The 20,704-nt window shown below is 38.8% G+C and overlaps 1 protein-coding gene across 1 annotated transcript in view; it reads left to right on the top strand.

Annotated features, from left to right (window-relative positions):
- LOC107221510 (probable G-protein coupled receptor Mth-like 1) overlaps positions 1–20,704 on the top strand; it is a 127,549-nt gene that overhangs the window by 2,368 nt on the left and 104,477 nt on the right. Inside the window, exon 2 of the mRNA XM_015660514.2 lies at positions 5,195–5,433. Within this exon, the coding sequence (XP_015516000.2) occupies positions 5,195–5,433 (239 nt within the window). The remainder of the gene's footprint in view (positions 1–5,194; positions 5,434–20,704) is intronic.

Below are 20,704 nucleotides of genomic sequence, written 5' to 3'. Positions count from 1 at the left end.
TTAATGTTGATAGCATACGCACACATACTCGAAGACAAGACACGTGGCTCGAATTCAGAAGTCTGAAAGGAGAGAAGAACATGTCATGTTTTATTCTTGTAGGGATTGCACAGCGGTTGAATAAAGCCTGGCGATATATGGTAATTTCCAAGATCGAGCTGATTCGGGAAATATGAAACTTGTATAACGTGGTGAACAAAAAGTTGGAATATGCGAAGGGTTTTACGACTTCCGCGGTGTGTTTTATATGTTTTCTGACAACCCTATTTGTAAGTTGTCTGTTCAAAGGGGGTCGGGATCGAAATCGATTGCAGAGAGAGACTGTTTTGGTATCACCACAAAACAGGTTTTAAGTCATTCCTTTGAGAAATAGGATATTGTAACGGGTTCTAGCCTGCATCAAACCACGTCAAACGTCACTTATTTTGACTATTTTGAAAGTCTCTGCGAATCAATGAGTATGAAGTTAGTAACGTTACTGTAACGATGCGTGTTTAGGAAAGAGCGTTGCTTCGCATCTTTGGAAATGTCTGAAATCTAGTAAACCATCGTGAATAAAATATACTCGTATTTTACGAAACAAACTCCTCGAAAGTCATTCTAAAATTGTACAATAACGATTTTATCCCTGATGTTTCGTTACGTTAACGTTACTAATCTCAGCCTCACACGCGTCACTGATGTGATAATACCGCATAAAAATACAAATGTCCAAAAAAAGATTTGTTGTACTGAGCAACAATAGTACCAAGACATCTATTCATACGATTGAATTACCTCTTATCGCAGGAATACATTTCTTGCAATCATTTTCGCATAAAACCAAGAAGTTTTCGGATAATTTTGTTTGGCGTCGCATGTAGAATTGCACTGACTGCGAAATTTTCGCATCGCGATGAAAGACAAAATAAGTGATATTTCACTCGGTTAGTAAATTCCGACTGCAGCGTCGTTTGAAATGAAAGAGAACCGGAAATCGGTAAATCAAAGCGAACCCTTGATTCTCATTTCTGAAAACGTGACGTCCTTACGTAATTCGCTTTACATCAAATGTCTTTGATGTGAAAGAACTGACCGATTCATTTTTGATTATATCGGCCATTTGGAAAATCGTTAGTATCCGTTACTGCCGAGCAGTTCAGAAACCGTTACTCTGTAATCTCAGATAACATCAGAAAAGAAAGTAAACGTAGAACCAATGCTACGAAACACTTTCGCGAAAGGTACATACAGGACCTTACGCATCGTTCTAGCATAACGGCAGAACTAAGGAGAAAATTCGTACCGTCAATATCTCAGTGAAATTGTCTTGGATATTTGAATAAAGGTATCGACAACCTCGCTTTAAGAGTTTGATTTTTCCTCGTCGAATTTAAATTCCTACCAACATAAAAATCGGCCGAATTAATAACGTTAAAAGTATTTTTTCACCTACACATTCGTTGCAATGTTAATTGCAATAATCCTACCTCGTAAATTTTAGTACCATTAAAGCTTTCAGAAAATTTGCAAAAACGCAATGCCAATTATTGAAAATCATAAAGATATCGGGTAGATTACACATCAGGTATAATATATATGTATTTCACAATTCAAATACTGTACGAGGGGTATAGACTTTGGAATTGAAATAAGCAATTAGTGTTGATATTATGTGTTCTTCGCAAACAGCGATCGTCGAACAGATCTCGATCGATGATTTTCAAAATAGCTACACGATACAGTTACAGCGAAGTTCGCAACCATTTGATTATATTCTGGGTTTTACAACATCGAGATCGGAAGACACGGTATATACATTGTACCTACTATGTATGTACAACGTGTAGCGACCCACTTAAAACCGGGATCGACGGTTATTCTTACCGATATTGTGTACACGTATACGGTAATAAATTATTTTATTTCTCTCCCACATTCTTCCGAATCTAAACATTCCGAGAAAGCAGGATTAGCTGACGGCATCTCTTATTCTGCTTATTTTAAAAATAATTTCAGTATGGTTCCGAGTATCGTGTTATTATACCTGTGTATGTTGGAGCATCGCGATCAACGAAAGAGATGAGGTTAAATTCGTTACGCTTCCTACGCAAAGGCTGAATCCAAAAATATTAGCGATAACAAACCGACGTGTCTGCAGATCTAATAGGATACGTTATATACGCGAAAAGAAGACCACATCCTTAGACTCACCTTGCGAATCGGGTAAAATGCTTTATGTGTATATCAATCGCGCGCCTTTGAACATATCGAATGTCGGAAATATAAACTTGCGTACTTTGTACGAGGAACCAACGTACGTTGTTGTACAATAATACGACGGTTCGGCTTTCACCTGTCAAAACTTGCGTGCCTGCGTACATTCGTCAAAAGCAGGCGAACCGCGATCTGCAAAGTCATCGGTATACGTACTGCAACACCGACAAGAAATAAGAAAACAACAAACAGCACGATAATTATTGCTTTACTAGCACCGTGCAGGTTTAGTAAATAAATTTTGAACATTTTTCGACGCATCATTCGTTCTCGTATTATTGCGATATTTTGTAGTTTAGTTTTATTTCTCTTTTGTTTTTTTCATTTGTCGTTTTCTTGACAAAGTTGAAGTTAGTAATAAAATGTTGAATAACTTTGAAGGTGTTAAATTTTCGATGCAAAAAGACTTCTTCTAAAAATACATCGGTTCGTCCACGTCACAAATTTCAACCTCGTTTATTTTTATCTTCGAGCAATTTTTCGATTCCCGTTACATGAGGCTTTCTTGTTAATTAGACAATTTCTTTCAATATTGAAGTTCCCAACTCTACTTTCGGTTTCAGCGAAAAAAATTTATGTATATTGTAGATGTATATAAATTATCTGTTGAAACAATAGCAAATCGATCGACGATCTGTGGATATGTCATTAGAAAAAACGTATTTTGAAGATAATGTATCCATACATACTTTTAATTTCATGGAAGCATCTGATTCACATGAGAGAATCCTAAAAAAATCAATTATGCAAGAAATTTTTGACATGTTTTGAACCTAGATCACTTTTAACTTGACGATTCTGATACTCTAATGATGTTAAAAACTGATTTTCAACCGGTTTTGTACGCTACAGTTGATTCCCAAAAGCGCTACGCTACCGGATAAATCTCCCGTTCGACAGGGCAACTGGTGAAAAGGAACAATGCTCGCCTATGACAATTATTAGCTATGCAATTAATGGCGTGGTAAAGTTCCACTTGACCTGCATGCAGCCTCGATGGCAGGAAATTAATTGAAATACTTGCTTTCGCATTATCGTTCGCAAACTCTTCTACGAACAACTTTAACACGCTGCTCGAGGACGTGTCGTACAATAAATATAACGAAGATAAAATAAAAAAGAGAGAGAGAGAGAGAGAGAGACGTTAATTCTTTCTGGCACGCAGGCGATGGCGTATGGATCAATCAAAAGATCGTTAAAATCCCTCCACGTATCATTTTCTTTCCTCCGGCATAATCAATCACGCAACTTTTCTCTAACGTTCGCCGATCCAAACTGATCATCAACGACCCCTTCAAAGCGCCGCAATCCCTTGCTGCACCAACCAGCTTCATATCTCGTCGTTATCTCGCTCTGTGAGGTTAACTGCGTTCTGCTTTACGATATCCTATTAATCTTTATACACGCTTTCCAATCAAGTATTCAGCTCGATCGATCAACTTTAGTACAATCAATTGCTGCACGGATTTAAAACCGCCATGCACTGCTCCAGTGCTGGAATTGAACTGCCAAATACAAGACGATATCCCAATTTTTACCATAAATGTTTGAAACCGCACCACTTCTATTACATTTTTCTATCCATCCCCATCAAAACAAGCAAGCCTATCAGTTTCTCCGGAATTCAGAACGCAATCGTTATTTTCTTAAAGGAAAAAGCGAATCCTCTGGCGCAGCAACGAGATGTACCGTCAACATATCGAGGTCAACAATATTTCTTTCTCGAGTTACTATAACTATAAATTCTGTCGTTTCAGCAGAATTCGCTGAGACGATGGAGTTGCAAAATTTCTACCCATGTATAAGGCTAGAATTTTGATTGCCTGCTAAATGATGAAACATTTTTGGTCATGACGGTCTTGACTTGCGATAGCTTCTGAAACATGACAATATGGGATTCGTGCTGGGTATCAAACCTCCTATACCTCGCATATCTTTATGAAATTTCATGCGAATTCACACACGGGAATCTGCATATATATACAATTTTTATGCAGATCCTATTTACCCGCCCGATGAACATTATTTTCTCAATTATAGCGATTCCGTTATCTCGGTTTGCGGCGAGTTATTTACGCTACTTTGTGCGGCGTCCCAGTATATTAACTTTTCAAGGACTGTACACTATTTTCTCGTTTGATTCTCCGCGACGGGATGACCCGCATGTTATTACTCATTTAACAAAATGTATATATTTACAATTGGCATAACTTCGACCGTGTCAAGCTTCTTCAGCCTTTAGTGAATTTTATGATACCCGTATTTATTCGTACGACGGTCACATATTGTTAAAATTTTAGTCGAATCGAAGACACTGACTTTTGTATCGCATAAACATTTTGCTAGCGCGCTACTTCGATAAATTCACAGGATGTTTTTTATTCAGGGAAAACGTAATCGTCCAACCTTGTTTTAAATCTTATGCAGAGCTGGTGTTTTTTAAAAAAAATCATATTATTCACGAAATGATACGAGAATTAGTAATTAATTGGGTTCAGGTTTCTTATTATTTCAAGTTTTGCTTCACCGTGTTACCATTTCTTGAACATTAAACGAACAAACTTATACGATTGAATTTTCAGTAAAATCGTTTTTTTTTTTTTGTTTTATCACAGTTTAACTTTTTACAAGCTCTGATTTTTCCTAGCGAAATTATATCACCGAAAGGTTCTCAAAAATGTCGTTTAATGTTCCGAAAGTAACGTTAATAGAATCTAGCAACTTTTTGCTACAGAAGTCCTTTCTCCTGTGAAAAAAATTACTTGGCCCATTTTACATAGTAACGAATTCTTCTACTTTTATGATATTTGAAAATTATTGTCCCAGTATGGTCAGATGTCCTACCAATTACCACTGCCTGCTGTACGTACTTCGTATCTTGATCTAGTCTAGGAAATAAGCTATAAAATCTGACGAGCGCTTAACGTCCTAACTACAGGTCTGCAATCGACGAGGAAACTAGCCCACACTTCACTCTATATGCGGTCGGATTCCTGATCAGCGTTGTATTCCTGGCGGCCACCCTCGCAGCCGGATGGCTGTTGCCAACAGCCCACCATGTCCTCCATTGGCGGTGCCAGACGCAGCATGTTGTCTGCCTGATGCTGGCCGACCTTCTCATGGCCATCATTTACCTCGGCAGCAAGTCGCTGCACCCCAATGCCTGCAAATCCATAGGTGAGTAGAGATTAACATTCAAAATTCAGCCCCTCGTTTATCGTTGGACTTGCTATTCAACGGTTAGAATTTTCCCGCACGATTCGCGAAAATATTTCGGTTCAACCACACCGCGATACGTTGTACGAGAAATTTCTCTTTCAATCGTTCAAGAGTGAAGTGAAAATCGGACATCGCGACGCGTTCCATAAGGTAAGACTTTGCAGGACACGCCATGCTCGAAGGACGAGAACTCGCGAAAGCCTGAAACTGACATCGCGGCAAACGACGATAACATTCGAAACCCTATCGAACTCCTGCGTGATTTCGTCTACCGGGGTTGAAAATCACAGTTTCGGAATATCGTTTCCCTCCTGCAATATACCGAGAGGAAATTCGGTTTAGCCTAGAGCAGGTACCAAGAGAAGCTGTGATTACCAGATCATAGTTTCCCATCTGTTATTTCCTATTCTGAAATTTCCGTGTCGTACGGTATGCTGCGACGGAAATGGGTCTGGTTTAGACCAAGCGGATGCAGTCCGCTTTGCAAACAATTGCTGCGAGTTGTTCACCGGTTTGAAACTGCAGCTTAAATATTACAGCGAAGTCGATGAATCGTCATCATCTGCGAGACGGTGCAACGGAATCAAACTTCTGCCGGAGTGACTTATCCCTCGAGAAATTAGACTTGCGCCTGTGCCTCCAAGCTCTCCGTCCACTCGTTCGAACAGATGCCCGTGCGCCACTTCCGGTCCTGCGGAGAGCTTTTAACGCATTCCGTTTCCTGCATTTATCCCACAAGCGTCACGGACATTCTTGCCTACGATGAATCTGTTAGACCGTATAGAGTGTCTAATTCTGTTAGGATATACGAATCGCTCTGCTGGTGACATTTCTAAAGACGTGACCGTTTTTTCACTACCAAATTCTGCGTTTCTTTCTCAATATGTCTGCTGGTTTTCGTAGATAAGGGATTACCGTCTAGCGTCCAATTTATACAAAGATGATTTGCAGAGTGACGACGGAAAAAAATTGCGGAACGGTGATGCACAGATTGCAGCCGTCGGGATACGTGCGCGAGGTCAGGTATCTGAACTTGGATAGTTCTAATCTTGAGAATAAATGTATAGAGGATTCGCAATTTTCTGTTAAAGAAATGCGGATACCCCGTAATCATCGTGATGGATGTAAGGAATACCCGTAATTCCATAGCATGGATAAGATGCCAGAATTAAACCTGCTTGTTTGTCTCTATGTAATTTGATACGTAATCAGAAAGGCTACGGACAAGGGTAATGGAAATTCTAGCCGAAACGGTGATTTAAAGTGCGGGGTAACACTTGGGGGAAACTGATATAACGGAACGTCACTTGATATACTCCGTGAAATGCCGAGACGTATAGGTTATCGAATATTTTCTCTCATCACCCGTGAGTGTACACTGAGAGAAATTTTTACTTCCGCTTACCGCTCGGTCCTTAAATATTTTCATTTTTTACCACAATCGGAAAATATAGTTCTAGGTAGAAAATGAAAATTAGTTTTCTACCTGTTACCGGAAAGTCTAGTATCCGTTACTATTCTTTCTCATTACGATCACTGTTACCATATTTTCTTGCAACTGTTGCGAAAATTTAACGCTTGTGCCACAATAAATTGACGTTAAAGCCTTGTTTAATTAAAAAAGTAGAGTAAACCGAACAGACTGATTTTGCGTTGCAATTACCAAAAAAGGATCGACGATAGTGTAAAATGGTTACGCGTAGCTCGTTTTTCGTAATTCCAACAATATTCAAACAGTTTTTTTAACGATACCTGTTTTACTCAATTTTTCTAGTTACTGTAACAAATGAATTTTTTCTCTGTGTACGTTAGAATGCTGCATACATTCACAACGTCAGCAGCATACGCGGCAATTTTTATCAACACGCACACGTCGCGGCTCTCCGTGACACAGACATATTACAGAGAGGTGAAAAAGAAGGGTTTGGAAGCTGGGAATTAATTGCCGCAATCTAAAACGTTCGCTGCTGAACCTTTTTACCAGTATTTCAAATTCCCCGAACCACGCAACCCAAGTTATCTCTCTAAAACGCTCATCACTCGCATCTTCTTTCACTTTTAAGTGTATTCCTCCAAGCGGTCAAATGCATTTGGGTATATTCTTGGCAAACCACTTTCGTTTTTTTTTTTTTTACGCCTCGGCTGTTCGATCTTTTCCACCGTTCTTTGTTACTCGAAAAAATATGTACGTTCACTGCCTTACTGCGCAGCACATGGATGCCACCAAAGCGGCAAAAGTAATGGGCTTCAGATGTGCGACCGCAAACACCCGCATAAGGGCAAGATGCGGTTGTGATCCTCAGAATGAGGCGAAGATTTGTGCCGTTGTCCATAGACGGGAGATACCGTTTTATTTACACGGATTATTTCGGCTTAAAATTTCGAAGAAACTGAACGTAGAGCTCTTGGATATTAACAAGAAGATGGTACTGTAACCGATTTGTCTGAAACCAATTTTTTTTACAATTGGTACTTGCGCCATGGGAGACATAATTATCATTTCACATCGCCATTGAATGGAATTTAAGAGGAATTGATACGTGGCAGGCAGAAGTAGAAACAATTATTCTAACAAACGGTTATTGATTATTAAGAAAAAGTCAATCACGATCATTTCCCACGCCAATGCAACGATGTGTGGCAATAATGTGTGACAATGTGTAAGGCATGAAATTCATTAACGCTCGTGAAAGCGTTCGAGTAGCATAGAGTACGCCATGCTTTCGTTTCTGATGCACATATCAATGAGTTGAGTCAGGCTCAGTAGCGATTCACATCATATCTTCGCGCTCAAGCCTCTATTGTGAAAATTCTCAAACAATTCCGAGACTTGATAACCACGTGCGAGAACAAATAATTTGCCAAACGGTCTCATGATTGCGAATCAGTGATCGGTAAAGACGTCAAAAAATTACAGTTCGAATATCGGTTAGAACGCGGAGAAGACTAAAACGATCATACGTCTCAGTTTGCTAGTTTCTTCACTAACGAGACACAGTGATGATTGCTGAAACAATCGCATCGTGTATCCCGTTTTCTGTAATATCGTTCACCCACACACGTTTTATGAAATAGGCGAGAAACTCGGGGTTGAAAATACATTAATAAGTAATTTGAATAAATTTAAAGACGGTGACTCAGAGAGGCCTAATCGAACGTCTTGGTCGCAGTTTTCGAACTTTTTGCAACTGTCGTCATACGGAACGACGTCTTTTTTTTTTTTTGCGAGGGGATTTATTATCCAGAGAAATTAATGCACGCGTTTATAACGTGGATAATGTATCTATTATTGCACTTGCGGCGTGTAATTTCTACCGCGCAAGTAACGTGTACGTATACACGACGACGTTCAGAGTCTGTAATAATGGGTGCGGTCCAATTATTTCGTTAGGCTAGTGCTCGATCGGTCTTTGCAGCGTCCTTGACGGGAATTATTTCACTCGATTCTTACGCACTTCAAAAGTGTATTTATGCCGATAATACGGCCAGGCGAGACTAGCACCAACAGCACCCATACTGATTTCACGGGAAAAACATCTGATCTCAAGTCTGCTGAAATTGGGAGTTTGTTCTACAGGATTGACTGAATTTTCAGTGAATTGTCTGAACGTTCTTTATTTTTCTCTGTCAGTCCATGTCTGTGTTAACATACTTGTCAAAGCATATCTTTCAACGACTCGACTTTCATAGTTCGTTACAGAATGTTACGAGTATACATTATTCAAAATATAGACTTCATCGCGGTTACGACGTTCTCAACTCATTGACACGTTTTCTTTTTTTATAATCAACTCACGCGAAATATTCGAAATTTTCAATGCTTGGTCGTTTCTGCTTCCTTCGTGATGGTAGGAAATAAATTTGTACCTACTGCAACGAAACCGATCAAATTATTTTTGCTCACTTGTAACGTTGAATCAGCCCAAATTGATACTCCAAATTAGTTCAAATTATCGGAGATCGATTTCTTTTTCCCAAGGTTATCTTACACATTTTAAGATCAAAACATCAAGTTTTCAAAGTAAACAAACTTTTAGAGGAATGCATTAAAATTTCAGCACCTTTGTTTCTCCCGATCTGTAGTAACTGCACAAAGTTTAAAACTGTAAACTGATTCAAATTCGTGGAAAACGTTGCGCCAATATAGCAGTTCGAAGTAAACGAGGAATAGATGATTTAGCGTTAATGTTTTGACACATGAATCGTAAGAAAATCTGAGATATGCAAGAAAAGAGTGGCTTGTGCTCGTAAAAAGCTCACATCCATGTAAGTAAAAAGCGAATCCATGCAGCCCTCGCTGCGTTGCATTGTAGGCGCCAACTCTTGAATCTTCATAAACGCTCAATTATTTCTCTCGACTCGTTGATGTATTCTTAGCAGCTCGAGCACTACTGCGTGTAGCGTACAAGCACACTGTACATGCGTTTATATACGTGGGTACATACATGTATACATAAAATAAGCCTCTTCCTCGTCGCCCAACAGAGGCCTGCGCTCCAATCTTTCAGCCACTCAAAAACGGTTCGGCTGCATTTCTGGCTTGACTGATTCTGGTTTGACTCTAGTTCGGCGTAATCACGGATTTTGATAAGAAACTGTCGCCTAGATTGACTTGGCCCCCGTATAGGACCACTAAGAATGAGTCGTTCATTACGATCGTCTCCTCTTATTGCATTGAGAACAATCTCTGCTTATGGTTAGCCCATGCGGGACTTTGCTGTCGTTCATTTTCCAACATTGTCTATCCTGAAGATGAGAATTGTAAATATTACTGGAAATGGCAATTTAACATTTTTTACAATTCATTCAACGATTACACAGCAAATTACTGTAAGTCATAACCCTTGGCGTAACTGTAACACAATGAAACGTATCTCACGAATTAACTCCTTGATTGTCAGTGACACACATATGGATAGAAAACAGTTGTGCCACTTTTGTGTCGTGACACAATTGTGGACATTTGATAAAAAAAAACGTGCTCTTGTTACATCGATTTGACTGCTATTTGGTAAATCATCGTTTTTGAGGTCGCTGAATTATAGGATAAACCTATGACATTTTTTTTTTTTTTTTTTTTTTTACGGGGTTGATGGAGGATATAAAGATAAAAATACGACTATTAAAATTTTTTCAATTACTCCTCGACTGCTTGCATATAACGTCTGCTGATCTCCGCCTGTTTTCTGCACTTCAACAATCAAGCAAGTTTACCAATTCGTTAGTAAAAACAACGTTCTGAGATGGCAAAAATCAGCGGAACTCAACGCGTGAGCGTTGTCATCTGTCGACTGAAACGTTGGCCAACGAAATTCTCCGAAAACATAAGGCTGAGAACATTGACCTTTAAAAATCAGAAGCACAGTAAGAATTGTTGTCATAAAACACGTGCATTGATTATCGGGATAGTTATAACAACGGATGAATCAGGTCAACTGCAGAAACTTGTCATGTTAATTTTACGAATGTGATAACTCAAAACGGAAAAATGTTTATTCGTGAGAATAGTCACGGGGTGAAACATTGAGAATAAAAGAAACCTATGAGCGACGAAGTGATTTCAAGTTCAAGGCAGTTACCGAATGGTTCGTTTCAGTTGACTTAAGCATGACGAATGCTGGCGCAAAGATAAAGTTTGCCAAAAAATGTTGCGGTAGTCTTAATTGCGTGTATTCACCGTTTTTTTTTAGATCGACTCGAGGTCACCGATCTTAAAACTCGTTGAACAGAGGTTCGTTGAACTTGTCGCAGCAATTAGCATTTGATGCCGCAGACTTTGAGAATAGGAAGTGACGTCCCCCTGTAATTTTTTTCACAATCGCGACGAAAGGTCAAACACAATTCGGCCATTATTTCATGAAAATCTACTTAGAAATGAGTTAAGGTTATTGTGCGGTACATCGAATGTCCAAAACTGAAGAGGTACTTCCAATATACTTTTCTAGGTCTTGATTGAGTACAGTTACCAAGAGCAGTGGCGTCAGCGCATTCGGTACATCTCGGAGTTAATGACACGCACGAAGCAGCGAGATAGACCGAAAGACGCATATGAGTAGAAAGTGTGTAGATTGTTCGTACGAACGTGTGTAAGTTTTTTTTTTTTTTTTTTGAAAGTGTGGACCATATTAACTCACGGGTGGCAGTGTCAGCATCAGAAAACAAGGTTGCAGCTCTCCGTTTTTATACCAGCTTCAGCTTATCTACGAGGCAGGATAATTTTTTTTCTCTCATTGAGTAACTAAATAAAGTTTGTACAAAATATCTTCCTATCAAATACGTATAATATTATCGTGGGTAAACCTCCATACAGCATTATCTCGTCTATGTAGTCTGAACACATAAAGCGATGGATGCAGTAACGGCGATTTGCATCCACAACGATATATGCTCTTCTTATCTTAAACTCATCACACCGTCGGGATTGTAGCTAGAAATAAAATATTTACCGCTACTAATAACATTGCTGATCCGTAGATCGAACATGTTGCGATTGATAGTGCAGGTCAGAACTTTGATTCGCACTCGTAATGATGATTCTGCTCGTGTGCAATGTATGCAAACACAAGTTGTAGAAAAGAGGACAGTTACGCTAATTTAGGTCAGTATTAACTGATGAAAATGCAAATGTTGCTGTTTTTTTTACACATTTCTTAATCTGCCATGTTTCTTCTTTTTTTTTGTCACTCGATCACGCCTGCGGAGTTAATTTTCGCGATGACATAGATTGAATCGTTGCTGCTTATTTAATACTGGTATATATACGTCACTTACCAATGATGGAAATTTAATATAACAAAGCAAAGATATAGGTGAATTCGTTTAGCCTTAGACTCGACTTGATTCTCGGTTTTTATTTTGCCGCCTTACGGTATATTTGTAGTAGTAGGTGTAAGGCCGCAGTCACGGACAACAACTTTCGCGAGTCATTCGGTTTAAAACTTTGATGCCTATTCAAATCCAGCTCTCATTTCTTTTGTTTCATTTTTTTACTTCAGGCTTTTAATCGTTACTTTTCTCAGCGGTGACTGTCACCCTGTATAAATACAGACGGTGCCAATATTTAACAACTAAGCTCTACGGCTCCACCATTTGTTTCTGTGAGATCTTGGAGACTTTAGACTTTGCTAGACCCAGATGTGAACACCGCCCTTGAATTTTTATTTCAAAAAAGGCCATAGTCGGGTTAAAATGGCCAATTGGCTTCGGACGGAAATGGCTTTTAGAGTTTCAATGAGATTTTCGAAAAATTTTCAGATTCGTGCTTCAATGATATCCATCTTTAGATTTCATCTGTCTATAAATGTCAATTTTTTTCGAAAAACTGCCACGATAAAGATGAGTCCAAGATGTTGTAAATCTCTGTAACAGTATTTAAAACTACAGGGTTCTGTTTCTGAAAAGACGTCAAAAACATATTCTGCACAGCTTGAAATTGCTACTGACCAAAAGTTTATAATTACTTCTGTTAGACCGTTTGTACTAAAGGTTTGGAGATGTTTATTTTATTTCTTTTTGTTTTTTTTTATCATTATTTAACGTAACATGATATAATGCAGTGACATCACACGTCTAACCTTCTTTCAAAATTCATTGAGATTTCCTCGGTTTCTCTTAATTTTTACCGATACACCAATAGACGGGGATTAGCTTTATTTACGGTCGTGATTAGTACGGCGCTTAATCCATTCTCAGTAATTAATTGTAAGTGTAGAACCTGGTAAAAGTGTAGCCTAGATTCGGATCACTGCTGAGGTCATCGGGCTTAGCAATTCTTCGAGCGGCGAGCCCTTCCAGTTCGTGACTCTAAATTGGTCAATTATTCCTTAATCCATCGATCGGCAGCTCAGGAAAGGTGTTCGTCATTTTCTTAATAATCCTTGTCCTTTTTTATCGTGCGAGGAATTCTCAAACGCACTCCTCTACCTGCACGCAAAGAGATTAGGTATACATTGCTTTTAACAGTAATCCTTCAAACTTTAATATGCACTTAGGTGTACCGTGCATCTGAAAAAGGTCAAGTTTCTATACCTGTGCAGTTTTCTCACGTATACGTAGTGTGAAAATATTCTTCTTAGAAACTTGGCGAAGAGCTTTTGATTTCCATGTACTCTCAATACTGTTAAGAAACTCTCAAATCGTGTAAGACAATTTTTAGGAAAATATATAAGGTCTAAACATTTGGAATACTGTCAGAATTATGATGCTGGATTGTTATACCGGCTTTATTTCGACTTTAGTACAACGTATTGCTTTGAATTTCAATGTCAAAGGCACACAAGTTCCAATAACACGCCTGATGTTTTTTGTGGTATTAATAATTTCTCAGTCATTCGGGAATAAACACATTGAAAGACTAATCGTACGTTCTTAACCAGTCTCCGATTAGATTATTGTCCGGTAGCTGTGGTTCTTGAGTAAAGAAGATTAAGCGCCATCTGGTAGTTGTTCCGATGCCTCCAGTACAAATAAGATGACCGTGCGATTATTCGAATGAAAAGTTCACCAGTTACAATTTCAAGGAAAAACAGTAGTCCCGGTAGAAAGAAAAATATGTTCGACGGTGTAGACGACAAATTTTTCACATTTCTCACCGAATGGTAAAAATCTGTCAAAACTGAATTCCTTGTCATTACCGAGTGTTCAAGAATCGATTTTTCTCGCAACAGCCCAATAAATGTTCTCGAAAATGTTGATCGACTCTTTTCCACTAAAAAAATATACACGTAAGAGAAATCTTCACCGGATCGCCAACCATGTGTTTAAGAGGGGCGAGTAAAAACTACGAACCCTGCATGCAGGACCGGAAAGAAAATAGAGTTCTTCGAACGGTTCTGTAACCCTGTTACGCTGGCAAAAAAAGTCTGTTAACCGAGTGAAGAGGAAGCGAGGAGGAGAAACTCCGGTCTTATCCAACAGTTTCCGAAATGTAGGTAGGTATAGCAATCAATTCCCCGCACTTTAGGGCAAGGAGGGATCGGGAAGCGACGGGTATTTCCAAGAATCGTCCTTCCTTCGCAATTCATTTTCGTGGCGGTAGGTGCCCCGGTTCTTCTGAAAGGAAGGAATTATCTTTCCTGGTACCCCGACGCCTCCTGATCTTGTTACCGAATGAAAAGAAACCACTCTATATACCCTACGCGGCGAAGTTCTGGTGCAGCTGACGAGGCAAGCAGGGGCGCCGAGTTCCGTTCACCCTCAAATATAATTCACACAGGCTTCATCTTGCGCAACGATCCTGCACCACACATCCAGCTGCGTCGCTAAAGAATAATATCCGCTCTCAAATTTCTCCGATCTCGGTGTTGAACTGACTTCGATACTTTACATCGACACGCACTATAAAGCGGTATAAACCTACGTCATGGCGGAAAAATTGACAAAGACTGTTTGCTGAATAAACCGAGGAAATCATACTTCTCGCGAGTTTGCATTATTACGAGAGAAAACGGCGAAACTCGGCAGACTGAAAAGAGAATCTCACTGCGCATCCACGAGCTTTGTTGTCTCTTCATGCAGGCTTGCCAACTCAAGCTTCAGCTGTCAAACGTATCTCACGGAGGTTATGTAGATGATGCGAATTTGTTTTTTTTTTTTTTATTCATTGTAAACAGATCTCAAATTGTTGATGTAGCGAGTAGAGAAGGCGTGGTGAAGTTTTATTGTTATATAATCGACCGGTGACTGACAACTGTTACGAGTCAAGATTACAACGTAAATTCAATTTGCCGCTTGATGCGGGAAAGTTTGACATCTCACGTTTCGTTTCGAGTAGTTGGCTCTTCTATACCTAACAGACGAAAATATTTTCACGGTACGATCTCGCCGACCAACAGAATCCAGTTATTCCGCGCATGCGCTGTCGATCATTCGGCCTGCTAATTGTAAGTTTCGCTGTTTTCTCTCTGTATATATGCGACACGGAGCGCAATCTTGAACGCTACAAAATGTGAGTAGTCGAGTATAGTTTAAATTTTATATTAACTTTCCAAAGCAGTGATTTCAGTATTTGACGAAGTCCGTTTACAAAAGAATGAGAAAAAAAAAAATTCTACTTCGAACAAATTTGCATGTATCACAGTTCATCACACCGGTGTAAAATATATTCTCATTTATCCGTAGCATTCTCCAAAAAAGGTGAATCATCCATCGCGTGAATAAATTTGAAGTAGTACTCGGAAACTTTCTCTGCCTGCAACACATCTGTATTCATGATATCTAATGATTAGTCGAGAATAGCACGATAATAGTGACTTGAGAATCACTCTTGAGTTTATTCGAACCGACCAATTGCTAACGTGGAAAAAGCGATGGAAAAATTGTTCATCATCACGCAAGATTCTTCGATAATTGAGATATTCCGTCGTAACGGTGTCCCTGAAAGTCGGAACAACCGTAGCTACAGTCATCCCCCCCCCCCCCCCCCCCCCTTCTATCTTACGTCGGAGGACGGAGATCGTTCGGGTATTCCTTCATCGGTCGTAACGAGCGTGTTGAGAAGATGAGGATCGTCCCTGATTCCGAGGGCTGAGGGCCGGATGGCGGGAATCTGTAAGGGAGGATCGACCGCGGGGATTCCCCCAGGTCGGTACAAAAACAAGGGAAGATCTATGTACTCCGGGGTGGTAGCCAGTCGTTCCGACTACGGCGGAGCCTACATATTGTCTCCGAGGCGATGAGGACGGAGAAACTGGGAAGAAGAGGGGGGGGGGGGGGGAGGGGGGGTGGAAATCACCACCGTAGGAGGCTCGGACTCCCCCCAATTGTCTGGCGATTCTCGGCGCCGCGGTTTTCTCTCCTTCTCTCTCTCTCTGTCTGTCTCTCTCGCGCCCCCTGAAGCTTCTCTTTCTCTCTGTTATTTTAACCGCTTGTGCGTCTAGCCGAAATGCATTGTGGTGACTGGAGCTGGGTGCAGAAAAATGGCTGCATTCCAAACCCGGTGCATGGTCGTTGTTATCGTCGCGCCGATGTCTATATCTCGCGAATCAACAAAAGGTCCGCTCCGATATCTGTCCTGTGTATTCGGTTTTCCGCTAGACTAAACGAGGTTTTGTCATCTGCAATGGAGAAAACTCGAAGACAATCTGCCTGCCGAAGATAATTGATTTATCATAGATGTCCGCGTCACTTGCGACTGAAAAATTATGACGATCGTCTTAGAAATTTTCGCTGCTAAGAAGACCGCGCAAAAATGTAAACGACGTATTTAGTTTGGCCTTTGAGGCACGTTGATTTGTTCTGGTTGACCGAACTTCAGGTATAACGTTAATCATTTTAACGCGACTAAAATTTTTTGCAATTTTACAACAGGGTGTAACGTTTGAAAAGATTTTCTTTTGCTTCCATCTAAAAACCTTGTAATTAGCAAGTAAAAAATTCAGCCACGTTCATTATGCGGATTTGATTAATTGATGCGTCTTAAAAATTATGCACAGAAAAGAATAATATTGTCCAAATCTATTTCAATGAGATATTATTTCGAGTAAATTTGTGATTCATTCGAAGAAAAAAAAAAAAGTTCATTTTTTGAAGATACACGTGTGCGATCAGTAATACATTAATGTACAGTTAATAGTTTGAATAGTAGAAGAGAGGAATTCAATTTATGAATGCGTGAGAACATTCCGTACATTGAATATTGATGGAGATCAGTTCGCTCCCGGCATGTCGGTTGAACTTACGATTACCAAATTAATTCGTCGAATAATTAGCCTGTCATTACGGGAGAACGACTTTCATAGTCAAATCTAATCGAAAACCTGCTCGGTATAAAACTTATTTCTCGATAGTATTTTCGTCGCGCTAATTATTGATCACATCCAAGTATAAACAAAAGATTGTCTATTTTTTAAGTATTTCAACGCGAATTACTCATTTAAGTAAAAATAAAATATTAGCGGATATAAAATTTCTTGCCAATATAAACGGCAAAAACTCAGCGTTGTTTTCTTTTCACGAGAAACTTCGCCTTCTAGCTTTGTGTGTATATGCATATCTAAGTATTGCGCTGTAAGAAAATTTAGTTTATCATCGATCAAGATAGTTCGGGGTTGAATATTCTGAGGAAAAAAAAAACCACGCGTATATCCTGTTTACAAACTCGAGAATATCAAATATGATAATTCCAAGAAATTTTTGAAGCGCCATTCCTATTTTCGCGACTGGTAAACAGCCAGAATTCTGTTTAACTTTGAAGTCTTTCAAAGTGATCGCTTTTGAACTTGCGGTGAAAATTGTCCGCTACCACTGTGATTTTTTTCCTCCTCGTATTAACCTTTACGTCTTTAAATATATATTTCACCCTGTATGTACATTCCTGTACACGCTTACAGTCGTGGGCCTCGAAATTTATGCAGATTTTTTTTATGAAACTGTTCTCTACCTGCAGCCTTTCGATCGAATCCGCTCCAGTCGCGAATAATTAATCACAATCTGCAGATGGATATTTGAGAGGGATGTTCTTAGAAATTACAAGAAATTCATTCGTTTCACTGATTAACGGAAATCATTGCGAATGACTTGGAATCAATAAACGTTATTAAAAATCATGATAAATACGAAGCGGTTCTTAATCGTATGGATCTCGAGTGTTTTTTACTAATTTTTATCTAATTGACTGTTTCCGTTTATTTCCAGTTTACCGAGTGACAACTATTATTTCCCAATCATGTTACAGTGTTCCAGGTGATTTCTCAGTAACTTCCATGAGAGAAAAATAATTTGTTGGACTAGCAAATTTTAGTGTTGATATAAATGCAGCAAAAATTTTCGCTGAAATGGCAAAGCAAAGTTTTGTAAGCATAGCGTAGTGGACTTCTCAATGTAGCAAACCCGTTAGTTAAACTCGAAAAATTCTAGCTGTTGCAACAAATTTTTTTGCTGTATCTGACAGTGAATCAACATCTGAATTTGTTATTCCAGCGAATTAAAGTTTTCTGTGCAGCGACTGCGGTAATTTTTTGTGGTTTTCTGTGACTTCACCTAATCCGGAAATCACTGAAAATCACCTATAATACTAGGAAATCATCGAAAATCAGAAGTCATGTTAAAAGTTAACGAAAAACACGTGACTGAGTAAAAATCAATAGAAATCGATATTCATGAATTGAAATAATTCGTTCGATTTCCAAGAGAATGATCCCTCGTGATATAACGTGAATTATTTTCTTGAGAGTTATGAGAATTCATAATATGATCATCATCGGCTGACTAATAACAGCTAATTTTGCAGTTCGGACCAAATATGAAATGGCTAAAAATTGTAGATTCTCCTGGTTTTGAGTAAAATGATGTAATACGTCGGAATTGCTAACGATAAAGTGGTCCATCGTCTGCTATAGTTTAGTGCTCATGCGCTACAATTCGAGACGAGACTGAAGTTAGTAACGTTATCGTAACGAAACATTGAAAAAAAAGGAATTTTCTTATTGTTACTCTGACTTTGAAGGAACGAAGTTTTTAAAATATAAGCATGTTTTGTTTTATCACGCTTTACCGCACCTCAAACGTATTCCAAAATCGCGAAATAACGGTTTTTCCTCAGCTTGAATCTTTACGATAACGTTACTTACTTCAACGTGGTAATTCGAGAGCAGTTGCTTGCAAAGGTGACCAACCGTCATGAACGTAACCTCAAAAATTTTGACAACTTTCGGTGTTGAACACAACTACCAGCGTCAACCGTCAAAATTTTGGAGGTTATGTTCATAAAGGTTGGTCGCCCTGACAAACTACTGCTCTCGAATTGTTGCGCATGCATATTTTTAACTATAGCAGACGACGAACCATTCACCCTGTAGCTGCACTTCACCCTGTACATACCGATAATACGTCGACATGGATAGAGCGTTGCCTCTAAAAAGTATAAATATCCAAATGGTGCAGTTGCAGTGTCTGCCACTTGTTCGTAATTTTATACAACAATTTCCTTGTACGTCGTATGCGTATCCCTCTAATTGTACACCGGTTACGTATAAAACATTCTTGCAAAGTACATGCCCGCCGAAAAATCAATAACGACGTTAAGAATTGATTGCATAATCGTCGGCTTCGCTCGTCGTTGCAAACACTCTTTGATATGCAGAGGAGAGAAAAAAAAACTAACACTATGTTCCGGAAATGGGCAAAAACCTGATATTTTCTTTATTCTGCTACGTGTTATAGGTGCATGAAAATGAAATATCTCTGAATTATAGTCGAGAGCGTTTTCTGTTTTTTTTTCTTTTTTTTTCAAAGAATAAAAGACAACAATTCACGATAATCTTCGCAAGTGCTGATCATACAGCTACGTATAAAGCACAATTGTCTGTAAAATTTGTAGGAAAGTACACGAAATATAATTACATCAATGATTATACAGTAAATTATGAAATTGAAGTAATATGCAATTCGAGTATTGTAGGGTGACGACTTTATACGTGAAATTTGTGAACATTTATAATATTATATTCATGAAATTGTCGGTATCTTTTCACGGTAAATATTCAGTAAAAGTTGGATTCATACAGTTTTACCAAAACTTCACAACTTGTGCGATACTGCAAAACTGTAAAACTAAAATTTTTTATAATAGTCGGAATGATAATGAATATTGATTGCAAATTTATTTGCTTTTATACAATGCTAATTCTCTTATTCAAGATCATTTTATATCGTCAAAAAAATGTATTGCTCAACAGCTTTTATCGAATGACACGATTTCTTTCGACTTTGGTTTTTTTTTTCAAATCGCACGGGAAGGATGAAAACGATAAAAAATAATACACATACAGAAAATTGCGTTCGCTGAATGTAATCAATTCAAAATAAATTAGTTCAACGAATTTTCATTTTTAAAGAAGCGTTTGAAATTCCAAAAAAAATTAGTGGTGTTATTATTCAGAATTATTCTTAGAAAGAGGACCATTGTTTAATCGATTTGGAAAAGACTCTTACACGCGGTATGAATAGAAACTCTGCTCCGCGCAAATGTGGGTTTAAGATTTCTGGAATTTCTTGCCAAATATTATCCAACTAGTAGAAACCGCGAGCATTAGGATGGATTGATAAACAAATAGAATGCAGAGGCGGTGAGTTTGGTAAGAAAATAATCAAATACACCTCGTGGGCTTACGTTACCTACCGCTATACGTGATAATAAAATGCATGCGTATATGACTGATTCGTGAAAATTATTTCTGAACTTGGCAGTTGTGCGCAATGGAGGAGATACACCAGAAACGGAGTTCATAAT

The sequence above is a fragment of the Neodiprion lecontei genome, chromosome 5 (genome assembly GCF_021901455.1).
Source record: "Neodiprion lecontei isolate iyNeoLeco1 chromosome 5, iyNeoLeco1.1, whole genome shotgun sequence".
Taxonomy (NCBI): domain Eukaryota; kingdom Metazoa; phylum Arthropoda; class Insecta; order Hymenoptera; family Diprionidae; genus Neodiprion; species Neodiprion lecontei.
The sequence above is the reverse complement of the archived record's forward strand: the minus strand, read 5'-3'. Positions and strand labels throughout refer to the sequence as shown.